At 39.1% G+C, this 22,032-nt stretch overlaps 1 protein-coding gene and 1 non-coding gene across 2 annotated transcripts; one reads left to right on the plus strand and one right to left on the minus strand.

The window, feature by feature from the left end:
* Positions 1–1,709: 1,709 nt before the first annotated feature.
* On the plus strand, positions 1,710–1,832 carry LOC142614346 (small nucleolar RNA snoR77). The gene has a single exon (XR_012840421.1). It is a non-coding gene; the product is annotated as a small nucleolar RNA snoR77 (small nucleolar RNA).
* A 631-nt stretch (positions 1,833–2,463) lies between these two features.
* Positions 2,464–6,275, minus strand: LOC142612607 (uncharacterized). The gene is made up of 3 exons (XM_075784711.1): positions 6,066–6,275; positions 5,665–5,950; positions 2,464–3,061 (listed from the first exon to the last, which is right to left on the minus strand). Exons 1-3 carry the CDS (start codon positions 6,132–6,134, stop codon positions 2,709–2,711), a joined length of 708 nt encoding a protein of 235 aa, XP_075640826.1. The 5' UTR covers positions 6,135–6,275; the 3' UTR covers positions 2,464–2,708.
* Between the last annotated feature and the right edge of the window lie 15,757 nt (positions 6,276–22,032).

A 22,032-nucleotide genomic window follows, 5' to 3' on the forward strand; every position in this document is an offset into this window, starting at 1 on the left:
GTTATTCACCCAAGGAACTAATTTGGAAACAAATTCTCTAATATATAGTCAGTCTTAGGTAGCATTAAAACCAAATTCTAATATAGAGCACGTTGGACAAGAGCACATGTTTGATAAGGAAAGATTATAAACAAGAAAGGGTATGGCTGGCTTCTAGTGCTTTTTTTAACTGGATATGTTATTTTGTTTTAAATATACAAGGCAAATGGTAATGGATTTTAACCTTCACATTTTATTTAGTTAGTGGATGATGTGGCAGTTTCTCATTATAATAAAAAGAAATTTCAATTAAAAATGTACTAGAGGTAAGCCAAACCCAGAAATATGTTTGATAAGAAAAGATTATAAAGTCACTAATGACATTGCCAACATTCAAATCATAAATGACGCTGGAAATAATATTGATGCTCCGTTTGTTTCAATAGAAAACCTTGTGTAAAGATAATTTTCATTATTTTGTAGTGTTTGATAGCATAAAAAAAGATGAGTCAAAGGAAAACTATATTTGGTCAATATAAAAAGTATGGCTTATTTTAGCAGATTATTTTCCATTAATTTTTTTTGGAAAACAACTCTATCTCATATTAAGTTAAATAAGGGAAGTTAGAAGGTTGTTTTTCAACTTATTTAAAATTGCTACCAAATATTAGAAAATGAGATAATTTTATAGAAAATGTTTCTTGAAAAATGGCTCATTTTCTAGAAAACATAATTGTTGAAACAAACAGAGCGTGAGTTTGAATTTTAGTTTAAAAATAGGTAAGAAAACAAAAAGTCCATCAATTAAAAATTGATTTTTTTTTTCTTTCTTAAATTACCATTTAATTAGGATTAAAAATAATATATAATAATTTTAATAAAAATACTCCAACAAGTGCATATCAGGTTTTATCTTCATTATTATTTTTTTAGAGAGAAAAATAATGTGAAAAAGTGATATATGATGGATTGTTATACAAAGCTCTATCGAAAATTATCGTATAGGCCCACTCAATCGGGCATATAAACAAGAGATTCATTCTCTAACCCTACAGGCCCAATGGGCATACAATGGCCCAAAAAAAATAAATAGTATTACTATGTTGGGTAAAGTCGTGAATATGAGTTGAGATGAAGGCTACTAGGTTGTCTCACTCATGTATATATATGCCTAAAAAGCTGAGGTTCACAAATACATTAAACTCGTCCTAGGGTTTCTCTTCGCTTCTCTTTCAGCCTGACAGAAAATTGGGGCAGAGTAACCTTTGAACTCGCTGTTAGGGTTTCTCACCTCTAACTATACATTGGTTTCACAAGTTTTGTTCCTCTGATCCTTTTTTTTTTTTTGGTTCAATGGCAATTTTATAATTGTATATGGGGCTTGAGTTTGGCTCTTTGGCTAACAAAAAACCGTGCCATAGAGATGAATATAGTCCCTAAATTAAACTTTCAACCTTGTCATCCATATTCGCTATGACTTTTTTTAGATCTAGCGAATTTCTTCGATTTGGCTGATACATTTTTCTAAGCCTTTCTTCTGATAATAAGAGTTGCCTGCCGATCTTTGTTTTATCATTAGTACGTTTTTGTTTTTGGGTATTCTAGTTCATGTGTCGAATTTTCGATACTCGATTTAGTTAAGGTTTTTGTTTATGTTTTATTTATTTATTTTAAAAGTATTTTGAATATTAATCTAATTGTTAGCGAAATTTAGTTTCGAGTAGTAATTCAGGCAGCCTCTTTGCTAAAGTTTAATGGCGAAGAAGGTGTTGTACTGCTCGTAAATTAATGTCTTTTGCTCTTCAGACTTGCTGAGATGCCTTTGAAGCTGGTCTAGTAAGCTCAAGTACATTCTTTTTTTGTTTTACAAAATTCTAATTCGGAATTTCATGAGTTTAAGTTTCTTCATGGAGAATCAGGATGCAATATGTAATAAGAAATTCTAATAAAAATAGTGCTATGAGTGAAATTTTTATTAATTAACAAACACCGTATGCAACAAGCACCCACTTGATGCAAAATGAACAAATAAATATTAAATACCGCAGGCTGAGGATAAAATCTGTGAAAATCTTTAGCACTCTCTTCCCTTTGAGGAAAAACAAGTTTCCTTCTTGGCTTCTCCATTAGAATAAAAACAATTTCAATTCCTATGGATTCAATGCGAGTTTCTGGTGTGGTGAACTTGTTACATTTCAATCTCTTTTTTATGGGACTATTATAGCCGTCAAGATATAACCCAATAGGCTATAGACCATTTTTTCAATTCACAAATTCATAAGTTTCAATTTTCAAATGTCATGTTCATAAAATCACTGAACAGGCTAACGTCTAATGATGAATAGTGAAAGTAAATTCTGGTGATTTGTGAAGGGGAATGATGAATCAATTGTGTGCTTGGGGCATAAGGTACACTTGCCATTTCCTAAAACACTAGTTGTGTAATACAGCCTTAACCTAATACTAAACTGACTATAGGAAAACTGAAAAGAAAGCTTCCCAGAAGCTGATCATGGATAATAACGTGAGAACAGTGATTCAGAGTCCTTACAGTTTGCAACCTACCATCTCTTCTATTTACATAAAATCCCCTTTGGAGGGCACATTGTAATTAGCACTGCCAGAAAAAAGAAAATCAGGGCGAAGAAAGTCCTATTCTGTTATCTTCTAAGTTCTAACAACTGGACCTACATGTACAACATCAAGTGCGAAGCAGCTCAACCAATGTGTTACCATTCGACAGGAGCCGAATTGTTTTTAAGGAAATGTGGCTGCATACTGTGTTGTTGCTGCCAGTGTGGTAATTCTCCAGCTTCTTGCACCATTCCATCATACTCAAAAGCCCTTTGACTGCTGATATTTGAACCGGAGTCATAATCTGCGTCCATCATTTCCACCTCCTCTGTTTCCATGGCCTCTGACACACCTGCTGAAGGTGACTTTGCTCCTGAGGCTAAAGGATGTTGAGATTCAACCCAGGGAACAACAGCCAAACAGTCATTTGAAACCATGGGGTTCTTGTCTCTGTTTTCTTTCTCCATGGAATTCCCTAAATTCCCATTTCCTAGTGCGAGGAAATGTTCTGTGGGTAGTACATTAAAGATGAATAATATAAATTAATGATTCCAAGACCAACAAAAGCTAATAACCAGAACGCAAACATAAAAAGTATTTAATAATTTAACACCAGTAATTACCATTCCAATAGTGATAGTAATAGATAGAAAAGCACAATCAAGAAACATGTTGCAGTGACCAATTTACAAATGACATTCAATAATTATTTGGAATTTTAGAAGTGGAAACTGGTGCCAGAAAACTTTCATGTGAATAAATCTGTCACAATGTGTGTTTTATCTCAAGCCCAAACAATCAGAGATCAAAGGCACGTTCTCATGGGAAACAGCAAGTTTTCTTTGTAAGGAATTAGGCTACTTATTTAACACCAATCAGACTATTTCTTCTCCAGAAACTCAAACAACTCTGCAGGTACAGACATTAGAGTCAAGCTATGCTAGTTCAATCCATGAGGATATTTGATATATCCAATCAAAAGGTCCAGGACAAATAGCAGTGATAGTGAGACATGACAAGGGTTATGTAAAGTGTTAACAAAGCTAGATGCATTTGGTATTTGGGGTGATGTTTTGTCAAGCAGAGGCCTACTTCTTCACAAGTATATGTAAGGTAAATGATGCAATTGTTTGGCAGTGATCTAAGATTAAAAATTTGTTGGTGAGGCACAGCAGTTTCAGACAAAAATTTGCAGGTTGGTGAAAGAAAGTCTGTAATATTACTAAATTTCATGGTTTGAGATAAATATATTCTCTGGTGGCAGCTCCAATGGTTTATTCTTTTGCACAATAAAATCTGGTTCTTTAATAAATCTCTCTTTATCATTATAAAAATTGGGAGTTGGATATTTAACTTATGATGAGAAGCTTTTGAAATGATCTATATTTGTGGTCCTCAGTAGGAGGACATCTTTCTGTTGGTATCTTCCTATCATATATTTTCCTTTGATAGTGCTGAGGTAACCCAATTAGTTACCGTTAAGTTGATTCTCCCTTTCTGAGAGTAAAAGTTTTTAGCTGCTCCATCTTCAAAAAGTGCTTGAGGAGTTTACTTGCAGCAAATTAAAAAGACCAGAAACATACAGATACATGCTGCATACATGTCAATCCTCACCACCAATAGTTCCTTGCAAAAACTAGCATTTTTTCTTCACAATACCTTCTAATTACCCAACACACATCGCCATTACTATTCCTATGTCTGTGGCAGTATTACAATTATACAGTCCTTCCACACTCACTTTCACCATTTCCTCACAAGATCCGATCAAGCAATCAATTTAAAGCCACTTTAAGCCACCTATAATCCATTGGTGTGTGTGTATTTTCACCTTTCACGTGGTTAGGCAGGAAAATTTTACTAACAATTTACTGAAAGATCCCAATCCAGGCCAAAATCAACAAATAAATGCAGTACTTAAACATTGGTTCAGACCTCCAAATTTAATCTTTGCAAATCAATACCTTCTTTTAAAAGTTAAAAAAGTTTTATTAGAAAAGAGCAAAAAGGGCACAACCCAAATACACGGAAGGTATACAGAGGAAGAGCCAAAAGAAAAAAAAAGAATAAGCTATTGTCTAAAATTCATATTATCCAATAATTCAACAAATTGTGAAAGAGAAAGGGACAGTAGTTGACAGAATTTTTGTGCACCAACACCTATAATCTATGACAGATTTTTTTTCGGTGAACTAATTGTGTACTCTACTCCCCTCCACTCTCCCTCCTTCCCCCCTCTATCCAAACAGGCCATTAAGGTTTTCCTCCTATCTAATAAAATTCATTTATTATATATACATATATAAGTGCATGCATGAAGCTCATTAAACAAACCTTTCCCTTTTTTTTTTTTTTTTGATAAGTAAGAATGATACACATACCAAAAGGCTACTCTATGCATAAAAAGCACAGAGCACACCAACAAACAAAAAAGAAGGAAAAGAGAGAGGAAACTGAAAAATACCAAACAGCAAATGGGCATCACTCTCCAATCTAATAAACCATGATCAAACAAAGGTCTATGTACCTCACTTCTAATAAATCATGGAATCAAAATATGTCTACTCTATGTACCTCAATTCCATAATAGACAAGTACAACAATAGAGAGCCTAGTAATCAATCAAAATATCTAGGATTAACTTATCAAAAACTCAAATACAGTTTTTTTTTTTAGTTAGAAAGTTACTCATGCACGTAATGGGTCATGATCCCACAACCTCACTCTCCACCTTACTTACAAGGGTGTAGGTGCCACTTGCACTAAAACTCATTGGTGTTATATATATAATCACTTTTCCGTTCAGCAAACTAATGTAACAACAAAATTACAAATTCACAAATGGCCATAGGTCACAAAATCAATCAGCCTACATTCTTTGATTCATCAAATCATTTCTTTCGTATCGAGGAAAAAGCATAAATCAGTTCGGTGGTTTCTATATATGATCAAAGGCTTAATGGCAACACATTTAAAACGCTTAACGAAGATGAACTAAACTGTAAATTCTAAACACCAAATGTCATAAAAAGGAAAAAAAAAAGAAAAAGAAAAAAGGCAAGTAGTAGTAGCAGCATAGCATCCAACCATAGCAGAAACTATGATACCGACCTTTCAATCCCGGAATCAATGCAGAGTTCACAACAATAGGAAAATCAGGCGAACACGGAGACTTAAAAAACGGGGTGTTTAGTGACTGATTGTAGAGAACAAGAGCTCTCCCCTCCAAACCATTACTCGAAAGCATCGACAGTGGAGAAACAGCCATTTGCAGCATATTATTACTACTGCTTGTGAAGGGTGGTGGTTGTTGTTGTTGCAATAATAGCCCTTGTTCAAGTATCTGGGGAACTCTAATTGGTGGGTCTTCATTCATGTTTTCAAGTAATTCAACATCCTAAAAATTCATACAAACCAAACAAAAAAATATGAATGATTTTGTTTGAGAATATGAAAAATTGGTGATTATAGATATCTTTCTAGAAATTGAGAGAAAAAATTTGGAGAAGTACCAGTCTTGGGGATTTTCTAGGAGAAAATGGAATGAAAGAGAAATCATGATGAACATCCTTGCGCTTCATGGCTTCGCACTAAGAACACAATCGGTAAAGTTAATTGAATTCAAAGACCCTAATCTTCATTCTTTAATACTAGTATTAATCGCTCTCGCTCTCCCTCCCTCCCTCTCTCTCTCTCTCCCTGTGTTTCTTTCGCCGCGTTGTTATTATTTTCCTGTCAGTTTCTCGCGTGGTTTCTTCGTCTTTCGTGGCACAAATTTTATTTGTTTTTAGTATGTAGTTTACCCTTTTATTTTTATACTTAATGTGAAAGTGGTGGTTAATGTGACAAACTGGATAAAATTTGCCGAGTAGTAGCTTTTTAGAAAAAATATTGGTGCAAAGCATACATTTTAAGGCGTAAATGTACTTTTAATCCTTATATTTTGATAAATTTTTATTTTAATCTCTATATTTTATTTTTACTATTTTTAGTACCTAAACCAATTAACGCGTGACATTTAAGTCCTTGTCGTCATTCAACTAACAGAAAATGCTGACGTGGCTAACGAAGGAATTAAAATATTATATAAAATGTCACATCACCCATGCCACATCAGCATACAAATTTAAAAAATTAATTTATTAATTTTAACTAAATAAAAAATTAAAAATTAAAATTAACATAAATTAAGATCTAAAAGTTTATTGAACAAGAACACCAAGAACCCCAACCCATAAATTAAAAAAAAAAAAAAAAAAAACAACAACAACAACAACTTTTTCCATTAGGAACAAGGTTCTGCTTTGAGATCTTAAATCTCAAAGAAGAACCAAACCAAAATCAAATCAAAAACCTTTCTGATCTGTTCTGAATTTTCATGCACTGAGAGTCAATCTCTCAAGATGGGTATTGTGTTTACGAAAATGTTCTCTACTCTCTTCGGAAACAGAGAAGCTCGGATTTTCGTTCTCGGCCTCGACAATGCCAGAAAGACAACCATCCTTTGTGACTTTCTCTCATTTCACGCTTACCCATTTCTTGTTTTTCAATTTTGAGTAATGGGTCTTTGTTCAATTTCAACAATTCGATGGTTTTTGCGTTTGGGTTTTGTGTAGATCGGCTTCAGATGGGAGAGGTTGTGTCCACTATTCCAAGTTGGTGTTCTTTCTCGTTTCTTAAATTTTGAGTTTAATCATTATTGGTACTATTTTTAAGTATGCTAGAGTGTTTCCAAACTCAAATCTTCTTCTTGTTTTTTGGGTGCAGCAATTGGATTTAATGTGGAGACAGTCCAGTATAATAACATCAAATTCCAAGTATGGGATCTGGGTATGCCAATCTATTCTCTTTGATCTACATCTTCAATTTTATATTCATCATATCACATTTGTCTATACCAGGACTGACAAGTGAGGTTTACTAAATTTTGATTGCTTAACATTATAAAAAACAGTATGAGTTTACCAATTTTTTTTTAAAAAAGTATGAGTTTGAAGCAATAACTCTTTCTTTGACCAACATTGAATATAGATGAGCTTGAAACTTGACTTCTAGCCATAATGATCTCTCTCTCTCTCTCTCTCTCAAAAGGTCTGTTCTGAATTAAGATCTAAAAGTTTTTTTTTTTTTTTTTTAAATTTCTGGGTTGGGGTTCTTGGTGTTCTTGTTCAATAAACTTTTAGATCTTAATTCATGTGAATTTTAGTTTTTAATTTTTTATTTAGTTAAAATTAATAAATTAATTTTTTAAATTTGTATGCTGACGTGGCATGGGTGATGTGACATTTTTTATAATATTTTAATTCCTCCGTCAACCACGTCAGCATTTTCTTTTAGTTGGGTAACGGCAAGGACTTAAATGTTACGCGTTAATTGGTTTAGGGACTAAAAGTAATAAAAATAAAATGTAGGGACCAAAATAGAAATCGGGTCAAAATGTAGGGACTAAAAGAGCATTTACGCCTACTTTTTAAAACTATTTTGTAAGTTGGACTATTTGTGTCAGTGTTCTGCTTTCCTAAATTTTTTCTAAAATCATGCTGATGATACAAAGAAAATCAGTAAACTAGATGTTTCGGATTTCAAAGGTGTGGTGACTGTTTTGAAAGCCTGAAAAAGAAGGAACAATGATCAAAGGAGACCGGGGTTGCCGGCCAAGAACCTTTCAATGGCAATGTTAGTTTTCTCTATTAAATTCTGGAGTTCCAACTTTTCAAGAAATGTAAAAAACGTACATTTGTTTGGTCTCAAAGGGCGTTTATATAGTACGCCTTAGAAACAGTTATTAGACTTGTAACTTCCCCTATATTTGAGGATGTTTAAAGGTTTAGGGATAACTTCCACAACCGTTTAGGAGTTACACTTTTTTCATATAACTGTCACTGGAAGTTATGCATGTGGTAAGGAATTATAGTACTTAACTTGGATTTTACTCATGTCCTGGAATATTAGCATGTAGGCAAGTTCATGCTTGGGAATTTTCCTAAGTATCAGGAGCTCGTCCAGGAGCCTCCTTGATGAGCGTACCTTATTCCCACGTAAGGTCGTCCTTCTATAGACGACCTTCTCATTTTTCCTAACAGGGGCTCGTCCAGGAGCCTTCCTGATGAGCATGCCTTGTTCCCACAGAAGGTCATCCTTCTATAGACAACCTTCTCATTTTTCCTAACAGGGACTCATCCAGGAGCCTTCCTAATAAGCATGCCTTGTTCCCACAGAAGGTCGTCCTTCTATAGACGACCTTCTCACGGACGGTTATCCTTACATGGACGACCTTCTTGTGTGGGATGCATCTTCTGCTCTGGACGACTCCTTTGGACGATATGGAGTTGGTCAAATTTATCATTCACCATCAATTTCCCCCTTGTCCAAAGGTCGTCCAGAGCATTGGAGGACCTACTGTTGTTCTCTGGATGTGTGTCTTCATGTTGTTGATCATACGCTACTCCAGGTGTCACAATCTTAGTGACTGAGTTCTATGGTCTCAGATTGTGCCACGAGTCACAATTTCATTGGCGATCTGACACGTCGATTCAAGTTTTCGAGGGAAATGCCACGTGGCGCTTCCTGGTTGGTCACGTAATTCGAGATACCATTTTTCAACGCCTATAAATAGTGGAATTCCCCTCGTACCTTTTGCATTTCTCAAATTTTCTACTTTGACATCCCTCGTCTTAGTGCCTCGTCTAGAAGTTTCCTGCATCCATAGTCTCCCTTTGTCTAGATTCAAGTATTTTCTCCATCCTCGTCCTCAGGTTTCAAGTTTTCTTAAAGAATGTCTAGGGTGGTCCTTTCTTCGTCTAGCAATAGTGTTGATAAGGCATAGACGAGTATCATGACCCTAGCAGTTTTAGTGGGTCTAGTGGTAGTAGTAGCAGTGGTTGCAATAGCAGCAATGGGGGAAACACTACAAACGAGTACACGTCTGGTGTCCCTGGGGTTCCCTTAGAGGTACTTTAGGAAGGACTTAGGACGAGGGCTGAGTCCGGGTCTAGGGCTGGCACAAGTGCTCCCTCGTCTGCTATTCAAGACAAGGATGAGATAGTTTATAGTTGTGCTGTTGGGATCACCTCTAAGACAGACGAGAAAAAGTTAGGCATCCTTAAGACTTGGTACCAAATTCTTGAAGACTTGAATCCCAGGGTACCTGTATGTGGGGAGTGGCGTTGTCAACCTTGTTTTGGCGTTAGCATTTATGAGGCTTACCTCTTGGGGGGTTTGAGGTTGCCCCTTAATGCCTTTGCTAGGGAGTTGCTTACTAGGTTAGGTTTAGGTATATGTTAGTTCAACCCCAATGCATAGAGGCTAATTGTCGCTATGCAAGTTTTATGGAGGGAGGTGTTTAAGGGGGATCTTCCTCTTACTGTGGACGAGTTCCTCTTCTGCTATAAGCCGTTCGAGATTAACCAATCCCTTGGCTTCTATCAGTTCACAACCAGAGGGAGAGATTATAGGTTAATAAAATCCTTAGTCACCTCAGATAGGAAGGGGAAGACGGAGTTTTTCTTCATCTCTGGTTTTTGGGCTGGACGCCCTATTAAGGTTGACAGGGATCCATTCCCTCCCTACACAGGAGAGTTAGGGAACCTTCGTCCTGAAGGTACGTCTATGGTTGTCATTTTATTATTTGTTATTTATTCTTGATTATAGTCGTCTAAACATTTTTTTTTAGGTGTTAGACGGCCTCATTTGAGTAGGCTCTACCTTGAATGAGTCCAGAAGGCACGTCTATATACTGACAGGACTTTACATTTCTTGGTAAGTCTTCAACGTCTTGCCACTTGGGGGTTAGGTCCAGAGCCATCCGCTGAAGCTATTGCCCGTGAGCTCACTGTTCGTAGACGTAAGTTCCCCCTTCCCTTCTTCGTTTCTCCTCTTTTGTTTTTTTTGTTTGTGACTAACGTCTTTCTTCTTAGGAATGGCGACGAGGAAGGAGAACAAAGGCAAAGAAGTGGTAGACGAGGCAGCTGGGTAGGGGGTGCACTTCCAGCCTCGTTTATCCACTGGTGACAAAAGAAAAAGCTTGTCACTAGGAGTTGATTTGGGGAACCTTCCAAGCAGGCGTAAAGAGAAAAAAGCCAAGCATAGGTCGTCCAAGCCTCAGGACGCCCAAACTCAGGATGACCAACCCAACCCTTTCCTCCTCCCCCAGGGTCACCCCGTCCAGATTTTGGATGTTGATTCAGAGCCCAAGGATCCCCCGTTTGTGCAAATCCCGTCCACGGTTAATGCGCCTACCTCGTCTCAACCTCCTCAACAGGTGCCTCAAAACCTTCTTGGAATGAGGACTTGGCTTGGGAAAGGTTCGAGAAGGTCGTGATGGACGAGGACGTGACGACATGTTATGACATGTCTTTGAAAGACTTTAAGCACTCTGGTGTTCATGATCTTTTTAAGGTATGTACTCTTTATATATGTATACCTCGTCCTGTCATTAATACACATGTATATATTGTAATAAAATTTTAACCTGATTTAGTCCTTACATTTTGACATGATTTTTATTTTAGTCCTTATATTTTATTTTTATCACTTTTAGTACCTAAACCAATTAACGTGCGACATTTAAGTCCTTGCCGTCACCCAACTAACAGAAAATGCTAACGTGGTTGACGGAGGAATTAAAATATTATAAAAAATGTCACATCACCCATGTCACGTCAGCATACAAATTTAAAAAATTAATTTATTAATTTTAACTAAATAAAAAATTAAAAACAGAATTAAAAATTAAAATTCACATGAATTAAGATCTAAAACTTTATTGAACAAGAACACCAAGAACCCCAACCTAGAAATTAAAAAAAAAAAAAAAAACAACAACAACAACAACTTTTTCCATTAGGAACAAGGTTCTGCTTTGAGATCTTAAATCTCAAAGAAGAACCAAACCAAAATCAAATCAAAAACCTTTCTGATCTGTTCTGAATTTTCATGCACTGAGAGTCAATCTCTCAAGATGGGTATCATGTTTACGAAAATGTTCTCTACTCTCTTTGGAAACAGAGAAGCTCGGATTTTCGTTCTCGGCCTCGACAATGCCGGAAAGACAACCATCCTCTGTGAGTTTCTCTCATTTCACGCTTACCCATTTCTTGTTTTTCAATTTTGAGTAATGGGTCTTTGTTCAATTTCAATAATTCGATGGTTTTTGTGTTTGGGTTTTGTGCAGATTGGCTTCAGATGGGAGAGGTTGTGTCCACTATTCCAAGTTGGTGTTCTTTCCCGTTTCTTAAATTTTGAGTTTAATCATTATTGGTACTGTTTTTAAGTATGCTAGAGTGTTTCCAAACTTAAATCTTCTTCTTGTTTTTTGGGTGCAGCAATTGGATTTAATGTGGAGACGGTCCAGTATAATAACATCAAATTCCAAGTATGATATCTGGGAATGTCAATCTATTCTCTTTGATCTGCATCTTCAATTTTATATTCATCATATCACATTTGTCTATACCAGGACTGACAAGTGAGGTTTACTAAATTTTGATTGCTTAACATTATAAAAAACAGTATGAGTTTACCAAGTAAAAAAATAAAAAAACAGTATGAGTTTGAAGCAACAGCTCTTTCTTTGACCAACATTGAATATAGATGAGCTTGAAACTTGACTTCTAGCCATATTGATCTCTCTCTCTCCTCTCTCTTAAAGGGTCTGTTCTGAATTAAGATCTAAAAGTTTTTATTTTTTTATTTTTTATAATTTCTGGGTTGGGGTTCTTGGTGTTCTTGTTCAATAAACTTTTAGATCTTAATTCTTGTGAATTTTAGTTTTTAATTTTTTATTTAGTTAAAATTAATAAATTAATTTTTTAAATTTGTATGCTAACGTGGCATGGGTGATGTGGCATTTTTTATAATATTTTAATTCCTCCGTCAGCTACATCAGCATTTTCTGTTAGTTGGGTGACGGCAAGGACTTAAATGTCACGCGTTAATTGGTTTAGGGATTAAAAGTAGTAAAAATAAAATGTAGGGACCAAAATAGAAATCAAGTCAAAATGTAGGGACTAAAAGTGCATTTACGCCTACTTTTTAAAACTATTTTGTAAGTTGGACTGTTTTTGTCAGTGTTCTGCTTTCCTAAATTTTTTCTAAAATCATACTGATGATACAAAGAAAATCAGTAGACTGGATGCTTCGGATTTCAAAGGTGTGGTGACTGTCTTGAAAGCCTGAAAAAGAAGGAACAATGATCAAAGGTGACCGGGGTTGCCGGCCAAGAACCCTCCGATGGCAAGGTTAGTTTTCTCTCTTAAATTCTGGAGCTCCAACTTTTCAGGAAATGTAAAAAACGTACCTTTGTCTGGTCTCAATGGGCGTTTATATAGTACGCCTTACAAATTGTTATTAAACTTGTAACCTCCCCTATATTGAGGATGTTTGAGGGTTCAGGGATAACTTCCATAATTGTTTAGGAGTTACACTTTTTTCATATAACTGTCACTAGAAGTTATGCATGTGGTAAGGAGTTATAGTACTTAACTTGGATTTTACTCATGTCCTGGAATATTAGCATGTAGGCAAGTTCATGCTTGAGAATTTTCTTAAGTGTCAGGAGCTCGTCCAGGAGCCTCCTTGATGAGCGTACCTTGTTCCCACGTAAGGTCGTCCTTCTATAGACAACCTTCTCATTTTTCCTAACAGGGGCTCGTTTAGGAGCCTTCTTGATGAGCATGCCTTGTTCCCACGGAAGGTCGTCCTTCTATAGACGACCTTCTCATTTTTCCTAACAGGGACTCATCTAGGAGCCTTCCTAATGAGCATGCCTTGTTCCCACGGAAGGTCGTCCTTATATAAACGACCTTCTCACAGACGGTTATCCTTACATGGACGACCTTCTTGTGTGGGATGCATCTTCTGCTCTGGATGACTCCTTTGGACCATATGGAGTTGGTCAAATTTATCATTCACCATCAGTTTCCCCCTTGTCCAAAGGTCGTCCAGAGCATTGGAGGACCTACTGTTGTTCTCTAGACGTGTGTCTTCATGTTGTTGATCATACGCTACTCCAGGTGTCACAATCTTAGTGACTGAGTTCTATGGTCTCAGATTGTGCCACGCGTCACAATTTCATTCACGATCTAAAACGTCGATTCAAGTTTTCGAGGGAAATGCCACGTGGCACTTCCTGGTTGGTCACGTAATTCGAGATACCATTTTTCAACGCCTATAAATAGTGGAATTCCCCTCGTACCCTTTGCATTTCTCAAATTTTCTACTTTAACATCCCTTGTCTTAGCGCCTCGTCTAGAAGTTTCCTGCGTCCATAGTCTCCCTTTGTCTAGATCCAAGTATTTTCTCCATCCTCGTCCTCAGGTTTCAAGTTTTCTTAAAGAATGTCTGAGGTGGTCCTTTCTTTGTCTAGCAATAGTGTTGATAAGGCCATAGACGAGTATCATGACCCTAGCAGTTTTAGTGGGTCTAGTGATAGTAGTAGCAGTGGTTGCAATAGCAGTAGTGGGGGAAACACTACAAACGAGTATACGTCTGGTGTCCCTGGGGTTCCCTTAGAGGTACTTTAGGAAGGACTTAGGACGAGGTCTGAGTCCAGGTTTAGGGCTGGCACAAGTGCTCCCTCGTCTGCTGTTCAAGACAAGGATGAGATAGTTTATAGTTGTGCTGTTGGGATCACCTCTAAGACAGACAAGAAAAAGTTAGGCATCCTTAAGACTTGGTACCAAATTCCTGAAGACTTAAATCCCAAGGTACCTGTACGTGGGGAGTAGCGTTGTCAACCTTGTTTTGGCGTTAGCATTTATGAGGCTTACCTCTTGGGGGGTTTAAGGTTGCCCTTTAATGCCTTTGCTAGGGAGTTGCTTACTAGGTTAGGTTTAGGAATATGTCAGTTCAACCCCAATGCATAGAGGCTAATTGTCGCTATGCAAGTTTTGTGGAGGGAGGTGTTTGAGGGGGATCGTCCTTTTACTGTGGACGAGTTCCTTTTCTGGTATAAGCCGTCCGAGATTAACCAATCCCTTGGCTTCTATCAGTTCACAGCCAGAGGGAGAGATTATAGGTTAATAAAATCCTTAGTCACTTCAGATAGGAAGGGGAAGACGGAGTTTTTCTTCATCTCTGGTTTTTGGGCTGGACGCCCTATTAAGGTTGACAGGGATCCATTCCCTCCCTACACAGGAGAGTTAGGGAACCTTTGTCCTGAAGGTACGTTTGTGGTTGTCATTTTATTATTTGTTATTTATTCTTGATTATAGTCGTTTAAACATTTTTTTTAGGTGTTAGACGGCCTCATATGAGTAGGTTCTACCTTGAACGAGCCCAGAAGGCGCGTCTATATATTGACAGAACTTTCCATTTCTTGGTAAGTCTTTAACGTCTTGCCACTTGGGGGTTAGGTCCAAAGCCATCCGCTGAAGCTATTGCCCATGAGCTCACTGTTCGTAGACGTAAGTTCCCCTTTCCCTTCTTCTTTTCTCCTCTTTTGTTTTTTTTTGTTTGTGACTAACGTCTTTCTTCTTAGGAATGGCGACGATGAAGGAGAACAAAGGCAAAGAAGTGGTAGACAAGGCAGCTGGGCAGGGGGTGCACTTCCAGCCTTGTCTATCCACTGGTGACAAAAGAAAAAGCCTGTCACTAGGAGTTGATTCGGGAACCTTCCAAGCAGGCGTAAAGAGAAAAAAGCCAAGCATAAGTCGTCCAAGCCTCAGGATGCCCAAACTCAGGATGACCAATCCAACCCTTTCCTTCTCCCCTAGGGTCACCCCGTCCAGATTTTGGATGTTGATTCAGAGCTCAAGGATCCCCCGTTTGTGCAAATCCCGTCCACGGTTAATGCACCTACCTTGTCTCAACCTCCTCAACAGGTGCCTCAAAACCTTCTTGGAATGAGGACTTGGCTTGGGAAAGGTTTGAGAAGGTCGTGATGGACGAGGACGTGACGACATGTTATGACATGTCTTTGAAGGACTTTAAGCACTCTAGTGTTCATGATCTTTTTAAGGTATGTACTCTTTATATATGTATACCTCGTCCTATCATTAATACACATGTATATATTGTAATAAAATTTTAATTTATGCAGGTAATGTCGAAGTTCATTGCCGCGTCTAGGCAGACAACTGAGCTAGACAAGACGAGGATTCTACTGGAGAAGACGGTCAAAAAGGGGAAGGACGAGTCTAAAAGGTAGGCTGAGGTGGCTGCCAAGGCCAAGGACAACGCAAAGAAGTTGCAAAACCACGTCGAGGAGTTGAAAATTGATATCAAAGAGAAGGATACTCGTCTTGATCTCCTTCAGAAGAAGAACGACGAGTTAAGTGTCCTTCTTGAAAAAGCTAAGGGAGACGCAGTTGCATAGTTTAAGGCGTCCAAGCAATTCACCGATTTATAAGGGTTTTTGGACGGTGGTCGTCTACTCTTTTTAAACTTTGATGAATGTTTATTTTTACCCATCGTTGAACGTTATTGTATGGACGAGTCTATCATCTTTTCGTTATTATTGTTTTTGGCTTCTAAGTAGTCTGCCCACTCTAAGCGTTGGAGGGTCGTCCACGCGTTTTTCTTATGGACGACCTACTTACACATGGGCGTCTTGTTTGCCATTTAAATTTTCTGAAATGTAACTCGTCCTAGAAGTGGTAACGATGATTTTGCTAGTCCTTTTCCTTGTCCATAGGCTAGGCAATTGGCATTCATCTTTTGTCAAGACGTTTCTAGTGTTTTACATGTCCAGAACATCGGAGCGTCTTGACTAGATGCTCGTCCATTACTTGGGCGTTAGGCTCGCAATTTCTTTTCATCCTTTTCTTTGGATGAGTATAAGTTACTCCGTCTGTTTTTCAGACGAATATGCCTTAGCTTATTTTTTCTTTGCTTTATCCTCATTTCGAGTAAAGCTTATGAACGTTACATCCTTGCGTCTAGAGATTTTCATTCGTCTTAGGCTTTTGCCTTTTTGTGGGTACTATTATGGAAATTAGATTTATACAATTGAATACATTAGAAATCCAAATAATATTATTATATAAACATCATCCACAAATATGGCACATGCTTAGAAGCCAGTGCCTTAGGAAAATACTTAAATGTACACAACCTCATCTTTCTCAAACTTGTCCGTAGACGGTGCAAAAGTTTAAGAACTAGTGCACTTTTTATTCTTAAAACACACAATAGTAGTAGTAAGAACACATAACAGTAAACATGAGTAAACAAGTAGACCATAACTGTAACTTTGTCCATAGTTGTAACCTCGTCCTTGGTAAATTTCGTCCAAGCTCACTACTAATAGTACTTCCTCAGGTGCTCCATGTTCCAGGAATGCTCTAAATTTCGTCCGTCCAGAGCTTCCAAGTAGTACGACCCCTGCCTCTTGCAGTTGATTACCCTATAGGGTCCTTCCCAATTGGGTCATAATTTTCCATGAGCTGGATTCCTGGTTGTCAAGGAGACTCTTTTGAGAACGAGGTTCCCAACGTTGAAGCGCCTGGGTTTTACCATGGCATCATACTGCCTAGCCATAAGATTTTTGTATCTTGCTTTCCTTTGCTCTGCGTCCATCCTTACCTCGTCAATGAGATCAAGGTTAAGACGAAGTTGCTCTTCATTATCTTTCTCCTGGTATTTCATCACTCGATGATTAGCCATATGAACTTCCGCATGTATGACTGCTTCACTTCCATAGGCTAGCTTGAAGGGGGTTTCTCCTGTCGGTGTCCTCACAGTCATCCTGTAGACCTAAAGAACACTTGGCAACTCATCTAGCCATACCCCTTTTGCCCCTTCAAGCCGAGTCTTAATGATTTTCAGCAGGGATTGGTTCGCTACTTTTGCTTGTCTATTCGCCTGTGGGTGAGAGGGTGATGTATAGTGATTCTTGATTTCGAACTGTTCACAAAAGTCCCCGAAAGGTGCATTGTCAAACTGTCATCCATTATCAGATACTAGTACCCTAGGTACTCTGAACCTACATAGAATGTTCTTCCAAATAAAGTTCTTAACGTTTTGCTGAGTGATTTTTGTAAGAGGTTCGGCCTCCACCCACTTGGTAAAGTAGTCAATCCCTACTACTAGAAATGTCATTTGTCTGGTTCCTAGGAGAAAAGGACCTAGGATATCCAGTCCCCATTGTGCAAAAGGCCATGGAGCTATCATTGGGGTCTGGTACTTCGATGACTGTCTAGGGATATTGCTATAGCGCTGACACTGGTCACACATATTGACATAAGCCTTAGCATCTGTTTGAATTGTAGGCTAGTAGTAGCCTACACGGACGATCTTATGGACTAGCGATCTTGCTCTTGAGTGATTCCCACATGCTCCTTCATGGACCTCCCTCAACACATAGTTTGACTCATCTAGAGCCAGGCACCTTAGGTAGGGCTTAGAAAAACCTCGCTTGTATAGCACTTCATTTATGAGGACGTAGTTGGCAGCCCTGATCCTCAGCTTTCTAGCCTTATCCTTGTCTTTTGGAAGCCTTCCATCCTTAAGATAGATTACTATTAGACTCATCCAATTTTTTCCTCCTCCTATTTGCTGTATATCTGGAAGGTCTATGTTCGACATGTATTGGATTCTGTCATATTCGTCCATAACTCCTCTTGCCGAAGCTACTCTCGCCAAGGCATCTGCTTCCATATTTTCCTCCCTCGGTAGTTGAACAAAACTCACTTTTTAAAACTTTTGGACAAGCCGCTTCACTTTGTTGAGGTATTTTTTCATTTGTTCTTCCTTAATATCACACATTCCATTCACTTGATTGATGACTAGCTAAGAGTCTCCTTTGACTATTATTGATTCCGCCCCTAGGAACTTAGGCAATTCCAGCCCTTTGAGTAGAGCTTCATACTTAGCTTCGTTGTTGGTGGTTTGGTACTGTAAACAGGTTGCGTACTCCAACTTGTCACCCTCTAGGGACTTGAGTATGACTCCAATTCCCCCTGCTTATAGTGTGGATGATCTGTCTACATTAATAATCCACCTTTGAGACCCTTCATCTAGCTCGTCATGACTGGGAGTGAACTCCACAATAAAATCTGCCAACGTTTGTGCCTTTATCGCGCTCCTTGGTTGGTATCTGACATCAAACTCACTTAGTTCCACTGCCCATTGGATTAGTCATCTTGCGACTTCCAACTTGTTCATTGCCTTCTTTAGGGGATGATCCGTTAGGACGTTGATATCATGAGCTTGAAAATAATGCCTCAGCTTTCTGCAAGCCATGATCAAAGCAAAGGCTAGCTTCTCCATCATCGGATATCATTCTTCCGCTCCTCTTAGTGCCCGGCTCGTATAGTAAATTGGTTTTTGAACTCGTCCTTCTTCTCTAACCAATGTCGAGCTCACAGCGTTCGGGGATACTGTCAAATACAAATATAATTCCTCTTCAGGTATAGATGGGCTCAACAACGGTGCTGTCGTGAGGTAAGCCTTCAGGTCTTGGAAGGCTTTCTGACACTTGTCCGTCCACTCAAATGCCTTCCTAAGAGCTTTAAAGAATGACAAACACTTGTCAGTAGCTTCCGAAACAAACATGTTAAGGGCGGCAACTCGTCCGATAAGAGACTGGACTTCTTTGATGTTTTTCGGTGGTTCCATATTTAGTATCGCCTGAATTTTGTTTGGATTCGCCTTAATTCCTTTATGTGAAACCATGTACCCCAAAAACTTCCCTGACGAGACTCCAAAAGCAAACTTGCTTGGATTTAATTTCATGTTATACCGCCGAAGTGTGTTAAAAGTTTCTTGAAGGTCGTCTAGATGCTTCTCCTCGTCCAAACTCTTTACTAGCATATCATCTACGTAAACCTCCGCATTTCGTCTGCTTTCAGGACGGAACATGTGGTTAACTAGTCTTTGGTAAGTCGCCCCCGCGTTCTTTAAACCAAAAGGCATTACCTTGTAGCAAATAACCCTTAGATAGTAATGAAGGAAGTCTTCTCTTGATCTGTCTTGTCCATCTTTATTTGGTTGTAGTTTGAGAAGGCGTCCATGAAACTCAGCAGTTTGTGGCCTGCCGTCGAGTCCACCTGTTAGTCAATGCGCAGAAATGGATAACTATCCTTGGGGCAAGCCTTATTTAAGTTAGTAAAGTCCATGCACATCTGCCACTTGCCGTTGGCCTTCTTTACCATGACTACATTCGCCAACTAGTCCAGATAATAGATGTCTCGGATGAACTCCGCAGTAATTAACTTATGGACCTCTTCTTTGATGGTATTGTCTTGCTCAGGAGCAAAAATCCTCTTCTTCTGACGCATAGGTTTGGAGTAAGGATACATGTTGAAACGATGGGTAATGACACTTGGGTCAATACCCGACATGTCTTTATGACTCCATGCGAAGACATCAAGGCTTTTCTTCAAAAACTGGACCAGAGTATGCTTTGTCTCCCTTTCCATACTTGCCCCAATTCTAGTGAACTTCTCAAGGCTGCTCTCGTCCAAAGGGACATCTTCAAACGCCTCAGTAGGTTCCGCTGTAATCCTTCTCTCATCTATGCTCATTGTCTGCACGTGCTCGTCCATTGCCAACATGGCTAAGTAGCACTCTCTGGCGGCTAAATGATCTCCTTGTAATTGACCCACTCCGTGCTCGGTCAGGAATTTGACGGACGAATGGTAGGTGGAGGTTACCGCCTTCCAACTATTCAAAGTTGGCCTTCCAATAATAGCATTATATGATGATGAACAATCAACAACAAGGAAGTTTACCTCTTTGGTTATTTGCTGCGGGTACGCTCCAACCACTACAGGTAATGTAATGGTGCCTACAGGCTGCACCTTCATTCCTCCAAATCCCACCAATGGTGAATTCACTAGTCGGAGTTGATCTCGTCCTAGCCTCATTTGTTGGAAGGCGGGGTAATACAGAATACTCCCCGAGTTGCCATTGTCTACCAACACCCTCCCGGTCGTATAATCGGCAATGAACAGGGTAATGACAATCGCGTCGTCATGTGGGTGGTGAACTCTTTTAGCATCCTCGTCCGTGAACGTGATGGCTTGCTCGTCTGCTTCCTTCATCCTGGGAGATCGTCTGGACAGTTGGACGTTTTGCACCACCTTTATGTATGTCTTCCTTGATTTGGATGACTGAGCTGTTGAGGTTCCTCCTATAATAACTCTTATTTCTCCAAGTGGGGGTCGTGATGACTCTTCCACCTTGGCCTTCAGCTTCTCGTCTTTGTGGTCCCGTCCAAGGAAATTTCTCAACTTTCCTTGCCTAATAAGATTCTCTATCTGCTGCTTTAAATCAAAACACTCGTCTGTGTTGTGCCCATAGTCTCTGTGAAAGCGGCAATACTTGTTCCTATTGTACTTGTTAGGATTTCCTTTCATTTTCTTTGGCCACTTCAAGGATGGATTGTCCTTGATTTGCATAAGCACTTGCTCTAGTGGTGTATTGAAGGGAGTGTATTGCTGATTTCTCGCTGAGGAACTCGCATTTTTACCATCTTTTTTCTCTTCTGCCCGAGCCTTCTTTGGACGAGGACCCTGATCTGGATGACGTGGGTGAGCCATTTCTGAACGCTCTGCTCTCTTCCACTTCTTAGCTATGATCGTGTCCTCAGCGTTCATGAAATTTTGGGTCAAATGGATGAGTTCGGCCATAGTTTGTGGTTCTTGCTCATAGAGCTTATGAATGAACAAGTCAGAGTTGACCCCATTATGGAAGACGGCTAATAACAATTTGTCGTCCATTTCATCCACCGTCAAGGTTTTTCTATTGAACCGGGTAATGAAGGACCACAAACTCTCATTTTACCCTTGCTCTATAGTTAGCAAACTGGAAGAGGAACGCTTGTGGCATTGTCTTCCAATAAAATTATTGACGAACAACTTGCGCAACTCCTCAAATGAGCCCACAGAGTTTGGGGGTATTTTGCTGAACCACACCCGCGCTTGTCCCTTAAGTGTGGTAGGGAATGCTCTGCATATAATCTTGTCCAGAACCCCTTGAAGGTGCATTATGGTCTTGAAGGTGGCGATGTGATCACACGGGTCACAAGTTCTATTATATGAATCCAAGGAAGACATTTTGAACTTCAGGGGTAGGGGATGACTATTGATGGAAGCCGTGAAAGGGGAGTCCATTCGGTAAACTAAGTCATCCATGGGGTTCACCCATCTCATATTCTCCTTCATTTCATCCATAACTTTTCTCATCTGGTCCATCTCCCTCTCCAAGTGTGCCACTCTTCTTAAAGCAATACCCCTTGACTGATTCTCGAACTCAACGTTTTCTCCTCTACCCTCTTGACTCTAGGGTTGCCCTTCCGCATGCCTTTCATGGTGCTGCCTCCTTAAATTGATCTCCCTATTCAACTCTTGGTTCTGACGGGTTAGTTCTGCCATAGCGGCAGCCATGGATTGTATATGTTGAATGGAAGGCGGTTGCATGACAGGCGCTGACTAACGATCGCGGTGAGGATTACTGGAAGCATCCCTACTCTCTTGGTGGCCTAGGCTGGTAACCCTCAATCTTGTCCGAACCATTCAGCCTTTTGTCTGGAAAAGG

Source organism: Castanea sativa, chromosome 10, assembly GCF_040712315.1.
Source record: "Castanea sativa cultivar Marrone di Chiusa Pesio chromosome 10, ASM4071231v1".
Classification (NCBI taxonomy): domain Eukaryota; kingdom Viridiplantae; phylum Streptophyta; class Magnoliopsida; order Fagales; family Fagaceae; genus Castanea; species Castanea sativa.